Consider the following 15,148-nt stretch of genomic DNA (forward strand, 5'->3'; position numbering starts at 1 on the left):
CCATTGCCAATCCTCAGGGCCAGCCAAGTCGAACTCAATAAACATTTTATCCAATAAATATATCTACTAAAAATCTCCAAGGTCAGGGTCTGCGGGCCTCCTTCACGAGTGGCCTCTTAAGGGCAGCTCAGAGCCTGGCATGGCTCAGAGAGAGAGAGAGAGAGAGAGAGAGAGAGAGAGAGAGAGAGAGAGAGAGAGAGAGAGAGAGAGAGAGAGAGAGAGATGATGCACTTTGAATTTTACACTTAAACGCCCACCTCAAAAGGTTTAATGATTACAGTGCTATCCTGGGCACACAGTTTGGACAGGACATACAATGCTGGTTTCACCTGGTACATTGTTATAGGAAAATCAGAGGCCCTCATCCAACCTTTATCATGTGAGCCATGACTGATTTTGATGAGGCATTCTGGGAGACGACAATCCAAAACACAAGTCCTCAGTGACAGAGTAAAGAGAGGCATGCTAAATGGATGCCCCTACTGTCTAGGGGGACATTTCTCCTGTGGTGATTTAAATGAGAAATGACCCCTCATGGATTCAGGCATTTGAACAGTAGGTCCCCAGTGGTTGGCTCTGTTGGAGAGGTTATAGGGAGGGGTAGCCTTGCTGGAGGAAGTACATCACTGGGGGTGGGAGTTGAGCACCTCAGCTCACTACAGTTTGTTCTTTGCTTCATGTTTGCAGTTAAAGATGTGTTCTCTTGGCCCGGTGTGGTGGTGCACGCCTTTAAGTCCCAGCACTTGGGAGGCAGAGGCAGGAAGATCACCATGAGTTCGAGCCAACCTGGTCTACAAAGCAAGTCCAGGACGCTAAGGCTACACAGAGAAACCTTGTCTCGAAAAACAAAACAAAGAAGATGTGTTCTCTTAACCAGGCATGGTGGTACATGCCTTTTGTGCCAGCACTCAGGAGGCAGAGGAAGGAGGATCTCTCTGAGTTCGGGGCCAGCCTGGTTTACAGTGCAAGTTCCAGGACAGCCAGGGCTACACAGAGAAGCCCCTCGGAAAACAACCACCATGTGTTCTCTCAGCTCCCTGCTCCAGCTGCCATGCGGCTGTGCCTCCCTGCCACGGTGCCTCTCACTTCTCTGGAGCTGTAAGCCAAAATAATCTCTCTTGGTTCTTGGTCATGGTGTTTTATCAAGGCTACAGGTAGCTAGTTAGTCCTCAGTGAAGGGTAAAGAGGCAGTGGGGTCCTAAGAAACATCCCTAACTTACATAGCTAACTAGGGAGATAGGTCCTTCTGCCATTGTCAGCAGCATGTAAGGCCAGGAGGTGGAAATGCAGGATGCTGGTTAATGCTCCAGAGATCTGAGTCATATCTATGGAGACACAACACTCTCAACTACCAAGAAGGTTGTAAGATTTCTGTGTAGCCAGGGCTGTCTGAAAAAGACCAGGACTTACTCATTGTCCCTTTCCTAAGTTGTGATTTAAATGCTCCTGCCAATCACCTTGGTAGGAAAAGGCCCCCTCGGGGAAGCCGTCTGTCCTAGATGTTAGAGGTAGTATAAAACCCACCTAAATGAGAAAAATATAGGGGATAGGGAAGTAGGTGGATCCAGAGGGTCCTAGAAACCTACAAGAGGAACATTATGATGGGTGGATCTGAGCCCAGGGGTTCTGCTTGATCAAAGGCACCAACCAAGGACAAAACGTGCAGTCATCATCAAACCCCTACCCAGATCTAACCAAGGGACAGAACATTCTCCACAGTTAAGCGGAGACTGGGGACTGACTGTCACAGGATCTCTGGTGCCCCATATTTGGCCATGTCCCTTTGTTGGGGAGGCCCAATGGCACTCGGAGGAAGGATAGCGGACTACCAAGAAGAGACTTGATACCCTAGCACCATATTCAGGGGAGGAGGTCCCCTTGGTCACAGTCATAGGGAAGGGGGATTGGGGTGAAAGTGGGAGGGAGGGAGGAATGGGAGGATGTATGGAATGGGATAGAAAATGAGATGTAATATGAATTATTTTATCTTTCAATAAAAATGTGTTAAAAAAAAAAAAAGAAAAATTAAAAAAAAAAAAACTACCTAAAATGTGGAGCTCAGCCAATAGTGTTTATGGAACACACACAAGGCCTGGGCTGCGGTCCCCAGAACTGATGAGATGCTTAAGATCATATTGGTATACAGAGCAAGTCTGGGGCCAGCCTGGACTACATTGAGACTTTTTTAGTCAATCAATTTAAAAAAAAATAAAGGTCATTACAATGGAGTTTTCTGGACATAGCCTACTCTTAAATTTTCTTTACTCTATAGTTTTTTTTTTTTAAGATTTTATTTATTTTTTATTATGTATATAATATGTGCTCTGTCTGCATGTACACCTGTGGGCCAGAAGAGGGCATCAGATCACATTATAGATGGTTGTGGGCCACCATGTGGTTGCTGGGAATTGAACTCAGGACCTCTGGAAGAGCAGTCAGTGCTCTTAACCATCTCTCCAGCCCCCTCTTTACTCTATATTAAACTATCTCTACGCTAAACTTTTGTGTCTCCTCCAACTTCTTTCAACAGAGATCACAGGAGCAGGACTGGTGGCTGTCCAGGTTGTCAGGTTTGGGGTGCACCACTACCACCACCACCACCCCCTTGTGCAGCCAGCCCTGTCCTTTCCTGGCATCTCTCCCTTATCTGCGTTACCTTTGCATTATGTAGATTTCCTACCCATTCCTGCAAGGATAGAGAGAAGCATCTAGCAACTCACCAACCACAGCTCTCTCCAGACTATGCCGGTACAGTTCTGAGGCCCATCTGGGGATGACTGACTTGGCTGTAATGACAGTGAGAGATCTGGATGTGACAGACAAAGAGCCAACTGCCTCTGGTCTCTGTAGTAACACTCTAGCTCCACGGCCTGCATCTACCTAACATCCCCTAGACAATTAGATGCAACTTAGGAGATGGATTGCTAAATCTCCACTAAGGCTAACACTAGGAATATCATGTCTGAACTCCGCAAATCATCCCGAGCACCCTACCTAATGACTTGTCTATATATTCTGTGAGCATGTTTATGACTTTGTTCACAGTATAAAAGTGCATGTGACTTCCTCCACAGTGGCACATGTCATTTGTCCTTTATTGGTCACTTTCCAAAAAGCAGGTCTCACTCATCTTCCTCATGAAAAACATTAAAACAGTTTTAAGGAGCCAAACCACTAAGCAGCTCCCTCCCCTAGGAATTGCTAGCAGCTTGCTCACCACTGCAGAACCGGCTGCCCGGTGCATATGGGTGGCACAGTAGTGTAAGTATGTTGGGGGACTGACTTCTCCAGGACTCAGCCTGGTAAGTCTTCTGTAGCAGTAAAAGGTGCCCTTCCCTGCTTCCTTCTTTCAGCAGCAATCCCATGGCTCATCAGACCAAAGCCTGGTTTGCCTGAATGCAACGTTTTCCACCTTTCTAAGCCTCCTACACACAACCATCTTCTACCTCAAGACAAAGATGGCCTTCCAAAGACTTTGACCAAGAGCTTCATTTGCCAACTTCACCCAGTCTTCAGGTCTCTTCTGAAGAATTTCTGAATGCATAATCTTAGGTCCTACAGCAGACTCTGCATCTCAGAGCAGATCTCAATGCAGAATCTCAAGTAGACACAGACACAGACACACACACACACACACACACACACACACACATTATGTCAGGCACTATTGAACTTAGCATTTTTTGTTGTTTTGGGGTTTTTTGGGTTTTTTGGGGGTGGTGGTTGTTGTTGTTGTTGCTTTAGACAGGGTTTCTCTGTGTAGTCTTGGCTCTCCTAGACTCACTTTGTAGACCAGGCTGACCTCGAACTCACAGCAACCCACCTGCCTCTGCCTCCCCAGTGCTGGGATTAAAGGTGTGCACCACCACGCCCAGTTGCTTTTTTAAATGTGTGTATGTGTTGTGTGTGTAAGAGATCATCAGATCCCCTCCCTGGAGCTGGAGATACAGGTGGCTATAAGGACCCAGTGGGGCACTGGGAACTAAACTTGGACAGCAAGCTCTCTTAACCACTAAGCCATTTCTCCAGGTCCAGCCACTATTGAACTTGAAAGTTCATCCCCTTTGAAGGAACAAGGGGGTCCACATCTGCGCCCCAGCTACTCGGAAGGCTGAGGCTGAGAAAGGAGGACCACTTGAGTCCAGGAGTTCTAGGTTGTAGCTCTCTCTGTTCATCAGATGTCCAAGGGAACAGGGAAGGGGGTAAATTGGTCCAGGTCAGAAAGTTCATCCCCTTTGAACAAGCACCTTATAGAAAGTTTATCCACAAAACACACTAGAGAAAAACAAAATAAAACTTTAAAATAATAAATAAGCAAACAAACAAACAAACTCGTATCATTGTACAGATATGAACTGGTCATAGCTTTATTTAGAATAAAAAGCCTGAAACACACCCAGTAGTCTCAATAGGAAATGAAATGCCAGTCACAAGGGTGAAATACACTGATTATTACCAAAATGGAAATACAAAATACTCTGTTGGGGTAAAAAGAAAAACTAAGCTGTATTCAAATACTGAAAAAAAAGAGTTTTACAAATTGCAATCAAGCACTTAAAAGTGTATTTTAGGAATGAATTGAATCTATATAATACATTCTGGTGTTGGCCAATACAAAGTTTACTTAAAACTAGTATTTTACAATAACTTAACCTTCAATCGTCTTAACATTCATTGATTATGACTCAACTGCATGAGGTTAAGCAAGTTTCTTATGTAGTGTTTCAGAAATAACTTCCAAATACAAAACAGTCATACCAGTAAGGAAATTATGAAAACATATATAAATTACTGCAGGGCTGGATTTGCAGGCTGTACGCAGGTGGATCCTGTTTCTCCTTAGAAAGTTCCCACAGTCAAAACCTTAACAAGAAGATGCCACTCACTCTAGTTCTTCTGTCTCACAGCCAGCTGCAGGTTCCTAGGAGTCACTCTACTACGCATCAACGGAAATATATATATATGTGTGTTCAAAAAAGTGTCTTTTAAGAGACAGAGCAGTTGAATGTACCCACTGTGAGTGGAGTTTCACAAGACCCCGTGTGAAGATGGCTTCCAGGGAGGGAGCGAAGTGAGCGGTTCCTACTCTCAGAAGGACAAGATAGTCTTGTTAATGATCTCCACTGACTCGCGGATCTCATCCTCCTTGATCACTAGTGGAGGGGCAAGCCTGATGATGTCGCCGTGGGTCGGCTTGGCCAGAAGTCCATTATCTCGGAGTCGCAGACACACCCTCCAAGCATCGCAATCTATAAAACAAGGGTCACAATGTGTGCTCAGAGACTAATGTGTGAATGCCCCAGTCAAGGGCACAGGCAGTGCAGCCTCGCTAGAGTGTGCCTAGTGTCTGCGCAGGAAAAGAGCTCCAGGTCACCGCCTTGCCGACAACATCTTGGCAAGCACATACCTGTGTTTGAATGAAATGTTTAGACTGTGCTTGGAGCCAGAGAGGCTCCTTCTGGACTTAGGAATGTTGGCATATACAGAAGGAAAAGACATATCCATGTGAACACAGAACTCGTATTTCACACTCATATAGCCTAAAGATAATTTTATATTGGGTTTGTTGGTTGGTTTGTTTTTTGATTTTTTAAGACAGGGTTTGTTTATGTAGCCCTGCTGTCTTGGACTCACTTTGTAGACCAGGCTGGCCTTGAACTCACAGAGATCTGCCTGCCTCCCTAAGTGCTGTGATTAAAAGCAGCATCACCACACCTACCTACCTCACACAAGACTTTCAATATATCTGCTGTTTTGATTATGGCCTGTTCCCTGGGGACAAGTATGGGACTTTCCTCCTCTGGTGTGAAGGCACAAGTCCAAACCTTTCAGATTTGGGGATATTTCAACTTCTCAGATTAGGGATGCCTAATACACAAGTGTAAGAAGCTAAGGTGGGGGGTTGGGGAGATGGCTCAGAGGTTAAGAGGTCTGCTCTTCCAGAGGTCCTGAGTTAATTCCCAGCAACCACATGGTGGCTCACAACCATCTGTAATGTGATCTGATGCCCTCTTCTGGCCTGCAGGTGTACATGGAGGCAAGGCACTGTATGCATAATAATAAATAAATAAATCTTTAAAAAAAAAAAAACATTTGAGGCAGGTACAGTGGCACATGCCTGTTTAAAAAAAAAGAGAGAGAGAGAGAGAGAGAAGCTAATGTGAAAGAACTTGGGAAGGAGACATAAAATGAAATAACAGAGTAAGCAATCCCCAAGTCCTAAGAACACTGCACACTGATGAGATGGACACACGTCCTGAGCATGCATCATTTCCCAGCCGTGGTTCTCAACCTGGCTGCAGACAAAACCACCCGGAACTGCCTGAGTTTACCCTATTCCTACCAATCACCAGGCTCAGTTCCTTTCTCAAAAGTTCCTCTGCAAAAATCACTGCTTTTTTTTTTTTTTTTTTTTTTTCTGGTTTTTCCAGACAAGGTTTCTCTGTGTAGCCCTGGCTGCCCTGGAACTCGTTCTGTAGACTAGGCTGGCCTCAAACTCACAGGGACCCACCTCTGCCTCCCTGAGCGCTGGGATTAAAGGTGTGCACTACCACCACTGCTGTAGTCATTGCTTTAAGGAAGGGTTAGCCCAAGAAAACCCAGCACAGCGCCCTGGAGGGGGCTAACTGATGTCAGGCACACAATGAAGCCTCAAGCCTCCGTTGTTTATTATCAACATCAAAGCCAGTCCTTTTCTTCTCCTGCTGCTTCTGCAACCTCCACAGGATGTACGAAGTATTCAAGTGAGGGGAAAAGATTAACAGAAAATAACCCTGAGTTACCAAGTGCTGTCTGACAACAAGAAACAGAAAGAATGTCTGATAAGAATCAAGACTTGGTCAAATGAGTTAAACAGGCCTTCCAGTTTGGAAACATCTACATTTAGGATAACGTTAATACAATCAGGTCATACTTTGTCTAAATGGCTTTAGCTGCTAGAGGGGTGCCCTAAACACTGTGACTTTGAAAGGACGACGTGCTGTGGACATTACCTTTGGTTTCTCTGATGACGATGGCATTCAGCAGCCCTTTCCCTCTTACGGCAGTCACAACGTCCGAGGGCAGCTTCATGAGCTCCTTCCTCAGGACAGCGCCCATCTTGTCTGCGTTTTCAACAAGATTCTCTTCTTCTAAAACCTGTTTTTAAAAATATTATACAAGTCAGTGCCTTGGAGCAATCCATGTAAAGCTGCAAGCAAAACGCACCTGTGATGAAACAAAGACCAGAGTGGCACCACCTGTGGTTGCTTTTTGGGGCCTGCATTAATTTCTTGCTAAACAGATTACAACTCCAAGAGGCTTGCTTTAGTAACAAATCCACTGTCAGTCAGTCTTCATGGTAAAATAAAGATTAAAATGTGTCTAATGCAACTTATAATACACGGTTAGTACCTGAATACCTCAGGGGACTAAGTATAATTTAGCTTTAAACTGCAATAGAATTGCCCTTTTTCTCCCCCTAATGTACTACTCTACCTTAAGTCTACTTTTCTGAGCTGGCTTCAAACTTGTAACTGCCCTGTTTCTCAGCTTCCCCAGTGCCGGGACCCAAGTGTGTACCACCGTCCCTGACTTCATTTCTATCTATGTAGTACTAAGGAATCAAACCCCAAATCAAATCTTCCACTGAACTAAGACTGCCAGCCCTCAAATCCAAATGTGAAAAAATAAAAAGGAAGAAGAGCTTTGCGGTCACATGCAGTCTGAGCACTTGGGCAGCTAAGGCAGGGGGATTTCGGGCTGTCTAGCTTGGGCTACATGGTAAATTCCAGGCCAGTGAGAACTACGTAGTGAAACCTTGACTTGAATATAACAAACAGACAAACAAGAAAAAAACAAGGCTTGCTTGCTAAACCAAAGGGGGACAGTAGGTGGTCAGCAGCCAGGTGACAGACTGCAAATTAGGGAAGTTCAGGAGTCCAGTCTATCAGGCAAAGTAAAAAATTACCTAACTTTTGGAGAATGCCTTGCCCCTAAAACCTCTCTCAGCACGCCATGTTCTGGCAGTCTTATTAAACTTATTATGCCAAGACTCAAATTAAAAATAACTTCAACACGACTTAGTAGATATCTTTCAGCTGTATCCATTTTCACCTCAAGAGCTGCGATGGCAATTCGGCAGCCCAGCGGGTTGCCACCGTACGTGGAGCCATGCTCGCCTGGTTTAATGGTCAGCATTATCTCATCATCACACAGCACTGCAGACACCTGAAAGACAGAATGCATCGTGTCATTCCTCAGACTCTCAGCATACCTGGGACACAGATACTTCTATAAGGCTTCAAGCAGAAGTTCACATCTGTCCCCTGACTCTCAGTAATAACCCACAATATTACAAATAAAGTAAACCCACTTCAATGGCTCAAAACAGTATACACTCTCAGAACTAAAGGAAAAATCTTTTTAGTTAGTATTTTATATGTATGAGGTATTTTGTCCACATGTATGTCTATATCCCACCTGCTTGCAGTGCCCATGGAAGCCAGAAGAGGGTGTTGGATCCCCTGGAATTGGAGTTACAGATGGTTGTGAGCTGATTATGAGAACCTAGGTCCTCTGGAAGAGCAGCCAGTGCTCTTACCACTGAGCCATCTTTACCGCCCAAGCAAAGCTATTTTTGCAATGAAACAATTATAGTCCTTTCCAAAACGCTCTGCTTAGAAAACAAGCACCAGATGGGTGCAGTGACGCACACTCATAATCCCAGCACTCAGGGAGACAGAGGCAGACGGGTCTCTGTGAGTTTGAGGCCAACCTGTGTTGTTTTTTAAATCACATGTATTATCTGTATTATCTGTAGGTCCAGCTAGTGATCAATTAAGACACAGATACTTGTTATATTTTAAAATAGTCTTAGTTAACCTGGGGCAGGGCAGATATCAATTTTTAAAAGACTTATTTATTTATTATTTATACAGTATTCTGCCCAAATGTGTGTCTGCATACCAGCACTCATTATAGATGGTTATGAGCCACATGTGGTTGCTAGGAATTGAACTTAGGACCTTTAGAAGGACAGACAGTGCTCTCAACCTCTGAGCCATTTCTCCAGGCCCAGATATCAATTTTTTAAACTACTTCTCATAGTGTGGTAGGCATGGTATCCCTGTCTTAATCCCATGTATTTGTTTTTAATAACTTTTATCAAGTTACTTCTCATCAATAATCCCAAATACTTGGTTTTTTATCTGGGCCGGATTTTCCATCCACACCAGTGATATGTGTTTCTTTTATCTAACCTATGGCAGCCTTCCTCTCTTCTCTTTAGGTCTCTCTCCTTTTTTTCTTTCTTTTGTGTGTGTGTGTGTGTGTGTGTGTGTGTCGGTCTCTTTTTTTTTTTTTCCAGGATTTTTCTCTTTTTAAGTCCCACCTATCTCTTTTGTCCTGTGCAGGTGGGATGGCTTTTTATTAAGTAAAAGGTTGGTGACACAGACAGTAAGTAGTAATTAGCATCAAAATACATCAGACCATCCCCCAACAAGCCTAGTCTACAAAGCAAGTCTAGTCTAGAACAGCCAAGACTAACAATGAGAGACCCTGTCTCCAAAAACCAAAAAAGGAAAAAAGAACTTTAATTCCAGCACTTGGGAGGCAGAGGCAGGCAGATCGCTGTGAGTTCAAGGCCAGCCTGGTCTACAAAGCAAGTCCAGGACAGCCAAGACTACACAGAGACACCCTGTCTCAAATACCAAAAACAAACAAACAAATATGCGCATTCTCTGGCAGAGGAGAATTTAGTATCCTCAGCAGGAACATCTAGGCTTCAAAGCCCTTTTATCCCACATCAATTACCTGCTCTGGACACAACGCCCAAAAAGAAAGTTCCTTGTTCGTGGTTTTGAACAATTAGTGATACCAATTTCTGAAAAGCAGGAGGAGAAACCTCTGAGGGGAAATGCTTCTGTCCAAATCAAATGCCACGGTACACACTCCACTTGGTCAACACTAAGCAAGTGGACCACAAAGTGGATCTTTAAAATATTCTAGGTGGCCTGTGTCACACGCAGTCAAATGAAACCTCCCGAAAGGCATCCCAGTCAGCCAGCAGAGGAGGTACCAGAACTAAAGGAATGTTGGACTTACAGGGTATAAGCCACCAGAAAGGGCCTTCCCAAGAAGGACAATGTCAGGTCTGACATTCTCATGATCCACAGCCAGCCATCTACCAGTTCTGGCCAATCCTGTCTGTATTTCATCAGCAATAAACAGGACCTGGGAGAGACAAGATAACACAAGTGTCACTCTCACTTCTTGAGGAGACAAAGACCATCATTATTCCAATCTTCCCACTACGTGTCATTCTGACACACCCTGCAATCTGTGAAGATGTTTTCAGTCCCCACATAATTCAATGGTGTCCTGTGGGAATGTTTCCTGTGACAGACCAATACCTCCCAGAAGAGCCCATGTAGCACTGACTGCTCTGCATGGCAGAGAGGCACTTATGCAAACGTGAAGAGTTTGTAAAGCTTTAATGGCTCAATTACACTTTAGGAACAAGTTCGCATAATTAATACACATACAATTATCAAATATTTTCTGGAATTCTCAATAGTGAGCCAAATACACTACTCGCTTTGGTGGGAGAAAGGGGAGAAGGTCTGTAACATCTGGAGCAAAGGGGCGCAAGTCGGGCTTGGGAGGAACTAGAAGAGTGTAAGTTCCCTACAGCAGGGAAAGACACAGAAAGAGCCTGGAGCTGTGCAGCTACAGCAGCCCAGAGCAGACAGAGACAGGTCCAGTGCTGTAGCGACTGAAAAGTCAGCTTCCACAGAGGGTTCTAGGTATTAGAATGCTCCTCAAGTCTTGGAACTCATCTACTGGAAAGTAAGACAATCATTTCTCCTGTCAACAAACAAGTGCAGCAAGTTTGGCCTGACTGCCAAGTGAGCGGGACCACCTGGTGCCTGGTGCAGAGCTCCCGAACTCCCGTCAGGTACCCTGGGTCTGGGACAATGACGCCTGCTTCACCCTGGATGGGCTCCACCATGAAGGCAGCAACATTTGGATCCTGAAGAGCACGCTACAATCGAAACAGAATGGACTGTAAAGAGCTTCCGTTCTACTTGATCTGGCAACCGAAATCAAACACTACACATACTTCTGCTCAGAATAATTATGAGAAGCCGGGCGTGGTGGCGCACGCCTGTAATCCCTGCACTCAGGAGGCAGAGGCAGGTGGATCTCTGTGAATCTGAGACCAGCCTGGTCTACAAATCAAGTCCAGGACAGCCAGGACTACAAGAGAAACTCTGACTCAAAAAACCAAAAGAAGGATAATTGTGAGAGACTGAAGAGATGGCTTAGCAGTTTGGAATGCTTGTTGCTTTTCCGGAGACTCTGGGTTTGGCTCCCAGCACCTATATGGTGGTTCACAATAATCATCCATAACTCTAGTTTCAGTGGAACCAGGCACATATACATGCAGGCAAAACACTTGAAGTAACTAAATAAATCTCAAAAAACCACAGGAGGGGAAAGATGATATAAAGCCAGCCATGATGGTCCATGCTTGTAATTCCAGGCCTCTAGCGCTGGGTTTATAAGTATGTACCATTATGGCAGATTATCCCTACATCTTGCTAACACATACAGATATTTATAAGTAAAACCTAAGTCAGGCTGGGAGTGGTGGCCCACACCTTGAGTCCTGGCTCTTAGAAGGCAGAAGGTAGATGGCTGAGCGTTCAAGGCCAGCCTGGTCTACAAAAGCAAGTCTAGGACAGCCAAGGCTACACAGAGAAACCCTACCTCAAAAAACAAAAACCAAAATCTAAGTCAAGAGCTGGTGAGATGACTCAGCAGTTGAGGGCACTGGCTGCTCTTGCAGAGAACCTGTTTTCAGGTTCTGTTTTCCATTCTCAGCACGCACACAAGGGCTCACAGCTGCCTTTAAGTCCAGTTCCAGGGGATCCAATCCCCTTTCTGGCCTCCTTGAGTACTGCATGTACATGTATATGTACATGCAGGCAAATACTCATAAAATTTTTTTTATAAAACTAAGTGGGCTTCTCACTGACTTTTTTGTTTGTATTTCACCAAAGCACTACTCCACTTTGGAGATGGGATATACCTCAGTGGTAGAACATTGCCTAGAATCTACAAGGCCTTGGGTTCCTTCCCTAACGCTACAAATAAAGTACTACAACTCACAAGTCTTAAATTTTTTTTTAATCGAGGCCAGGAGTGATGGTACCTGTCCCTAATCTCAGCACTGAGGAGGCAGAGCCAAGCAGATCTCTTGAGTTCAAGGCTGGCCTGGTCTATATAATGTATTTCCAGGGAGTCAAGGCTTCAAAATGAGAAGGGGAAAAAAAAAAAAAAAAAAAAGGAAGGAAAAAAAGAAAGAGAAAAATAGACTATCTTTAAAAAGAAAGAGAGAAATGTTATCTAGTAATTACATGGGTAATATTCAGGTTGTTAGATCTCAACTGGTTAGCTGGTCTAAGTACCAGATGACAAAGGCAGACTCCCCTGAGGTGGAAACTTAACTGCTCACTACTGAGAATAAGACTGAGGCTTCAGGCTGCAGGGTAGTGGCGCACGCCTTTAACCCCAGCACTTAGAAGCAGAGGCAGGTGGATCTACATAGAGAGTCCAAGGTCGCCAGGGCTACACAGAGAAACCTCATCTCGAAAAACCAAAAAAAAAAAAAGGCTAAGACTTCAGCCGAACTCCAGAAGAATTTTCATAGACTTATACAACTTTGTTAGTTCTGAAGCACTGGGTCAAATCCAAGACCTCACACAGGTTGTTTTACCACTGAACAACCTCCCCTGTTATTTTAATATTCTTACTGAGCCTGAGTATTTGCCTGTTATGTAAGTGTGTCTGTACCACAAGCATGCTGGTGCCCAAGGTGGCCAGCCTTAGATCCACTAACCCGGAAGGTTGTGAGCTACCATATAGGTACAAGGAACTGAATGGGGTCCTCTGCAATAGCAGTATGTGACCTTAACCTGAGACATCACTCCAGGCCCCCCATGTATGTATGTATGTATGTATGTATGTATGTATGTATGTGTTTGTTTGCGGTGTGGTTTTTTGGTTGTTGCTGGTTGGTTTGGTTTTGGGTTTTTTGAGACAGGGTTTCTCTGTGTAGCCTTGGCTGTCCTGGAACTCTCTTTGTAGACCAGGCTGGCCTCGAACTCACAGTGATCCGCCTGCCTCTGCCTCCCGAGTGCTGGGATTAAAGGCGTGTGTCACCACACCTGGCTTAATATTTTTAATTCACATACTGGAACAGGTAATCATTAATTCAAAACTATTTCCAGCTGCTTATGAGCCCAGCCCCGCAGCCACCCTGATGTACCTCCAGTGCAGGCAGGTCGTTGTATGGGATGATCTCAAAGCCTGGCATGAAGGGTCCAAAGCCGTCATAACTGGTCGGGTCTGTGGAACTGGAGACTGCAGACAACGTCCGACCCCAAAAGTTTCCAGCTGGAAGGAAAGACAAATAAATGACTATTCCAAAGAAAGCCACAAGTTTAGTAAGTACTACCCTACAAACACCTTCGGAAGCCTGACTAAAAATAAATAAAGGGTTATTTAGAGAGCTTTAAGTTATTCAAACAAAATCTGATACTAATTCCAATGGTTCCCTTGACAGCAGGCCAATATGTCTCCTTATAATTATTATTTTAGACGTCTCTACCGTACTTTTTTCAGACCCACTCCAACCAAAGCCCAACAAAGTTTCTAGACAGAGAATGCACTTACAGTAGAAATGTGAGAAAGAGAATGTCCCGCATGGAGACCAGCAGTCCTTCAACACCTCAACACTGCAAGCTACCTACTAAACTGAATGCACTTCCAAGCTCGCTTATACTTCCCAAGTTGGCTTCCTTGACAACACACTCCTCCATAACACGAAAAGAAACAGACTTCTGCCTTTCCTCAGAATCATGGTTTTCTATTAACAAATGTGACTGGGGAGTGGGGGGGGGGGGTTGGGGGCTGGAGGCCAAGGCCTACTCCAGGACAGGGGAGGGACAGCAAGGGCATGAGCTCCCTGTCCTCAGACCTTCCTAACAATTGCATCCTTTCATATGGGGTTAAACTCATCCATGAACACTACAGCAGAGAACGGGAGCTCACCACACTAAGATGTTCTGACATCTCCCACTACCGAGCCAGCAGCAGCTCAAGGGACTCAGGACCAGGTGGTTGTAGCTGAGCTTCTTGGCATCTCTTAAATGTTACTCTTGCAAAAGCTTCTGCCACCTGAGACCCTGACTCATGAGTCAGCCCATCTTTTTCTCACCCACATACATGAGCATACTCTTTAAGATAACAGGAGCCAGTCAGTTCTGCTCCCCCTAGCCTTAGTGAGCTCATCCTGTAGCTCACCCTGGATAGTCTTTCACTGTCGTTCCTGCCCACTGATTCAGCAATCTCTGTCAATACAACATAAAGATATCTTTGCACCTTTCGCTAATACGAAAGAGACTAGATGATCTACAATAGAAATCATATTTTGTTCATAATAGCCAGCCAGGACACCCACAACTAAAACACAAGATTTTAAGATGGTAAGTTACAGGCAGTCACTTATAAAGCCAATCTGTGCTGCTGGGTTTTCTGACTTACTCAGAGAGCAGACCCTTTTCTGTCTCTTTGGGTGCTGGCAAGAGCCTAACTACACTTTCTCTGGTATGTTAGGCTTTTTCACGCTTTGGTGAAGCCCTCCTGCCTGCCACCTAGCTGCTCATCTGCCATATGGCTGACCTGCAGGCCAGCTCAACACAAACAGCCAGGTTTCCTGTCTTCCTCTTCTGTGTCTCTCCTCTGGGCAGCAGCAGGATTTATAGCTTGTCTACCCTATGTCCTTGAGCTTTAAAAACAAAATGGTAAATTATAGAATCATATCAACATTTCTTCAGATCATAATCTGTCACCTCAAATACCAATTGTCTCTGGCCATAACTTTATTATGCTATAGGATTTATAATTTAACTGTATGTATTCACCAGACAAAACAAGAATGGATTTTGACCACAAAATCAATACACTATTTTTAACTAAAACCAAAACTTTAAAGTCAGAACCTACCATTTGAATATCCCACAAAAATTATCAAAGTCAGATTACCTCATCCCACCCTGTCTTAAAAAAACAAACAAAAAAACAAATAAAACAGATGACATCA

General features: G+C 44.5%; 1 protein-coding gene across 1 annotated transcript; it reads right to left on the reverse strand.

Annotated features, from left to right (window-relative positions):
* Positions 1-4,963: 4,963 nt before the first annotated feature.
* Oat (ornithine aminotransferase) lies at positions 4,964-13,470 on the reverse strand. Its single transcript, XM_051145450.1, has 6 exons — positions 13,313-13,470; positions 10,901-11,023; positions 10,084-10,212; positions 8,095-8,208; positions 6,993-7,137; positions 4,964-5,249 (listed from the first exon to the last, which is right to left on the reverse strand). Exons 1-6 carry the CDS (start codon positions 13,358-13,360, stop codon positions 5,089-5,091), a joined length of 720 nt encoding a protein of 239 aa, XP_051001407.1. The 5' UTR covers positions 13,361-13,470; the 3' UTR covers positions 4,964-5,088.
* Between the last annotated feature and the right edge of the window lie 1,678 nt (positions 13,471-15,148).

The sequence above is a fragment of the Acomys russatus genome, chromosome 5 (genome assembly GCF_903995435.1).
Source record: "Acomys russatus chromosome 5, mAcoRus1.1, whole genome shotgun sequence".
Lineage (NCBI taxonomy): Eukaryota > Metazoa > Chordata > Mammalia > Rodentia > Muridae > Acomys > Acomys russatus.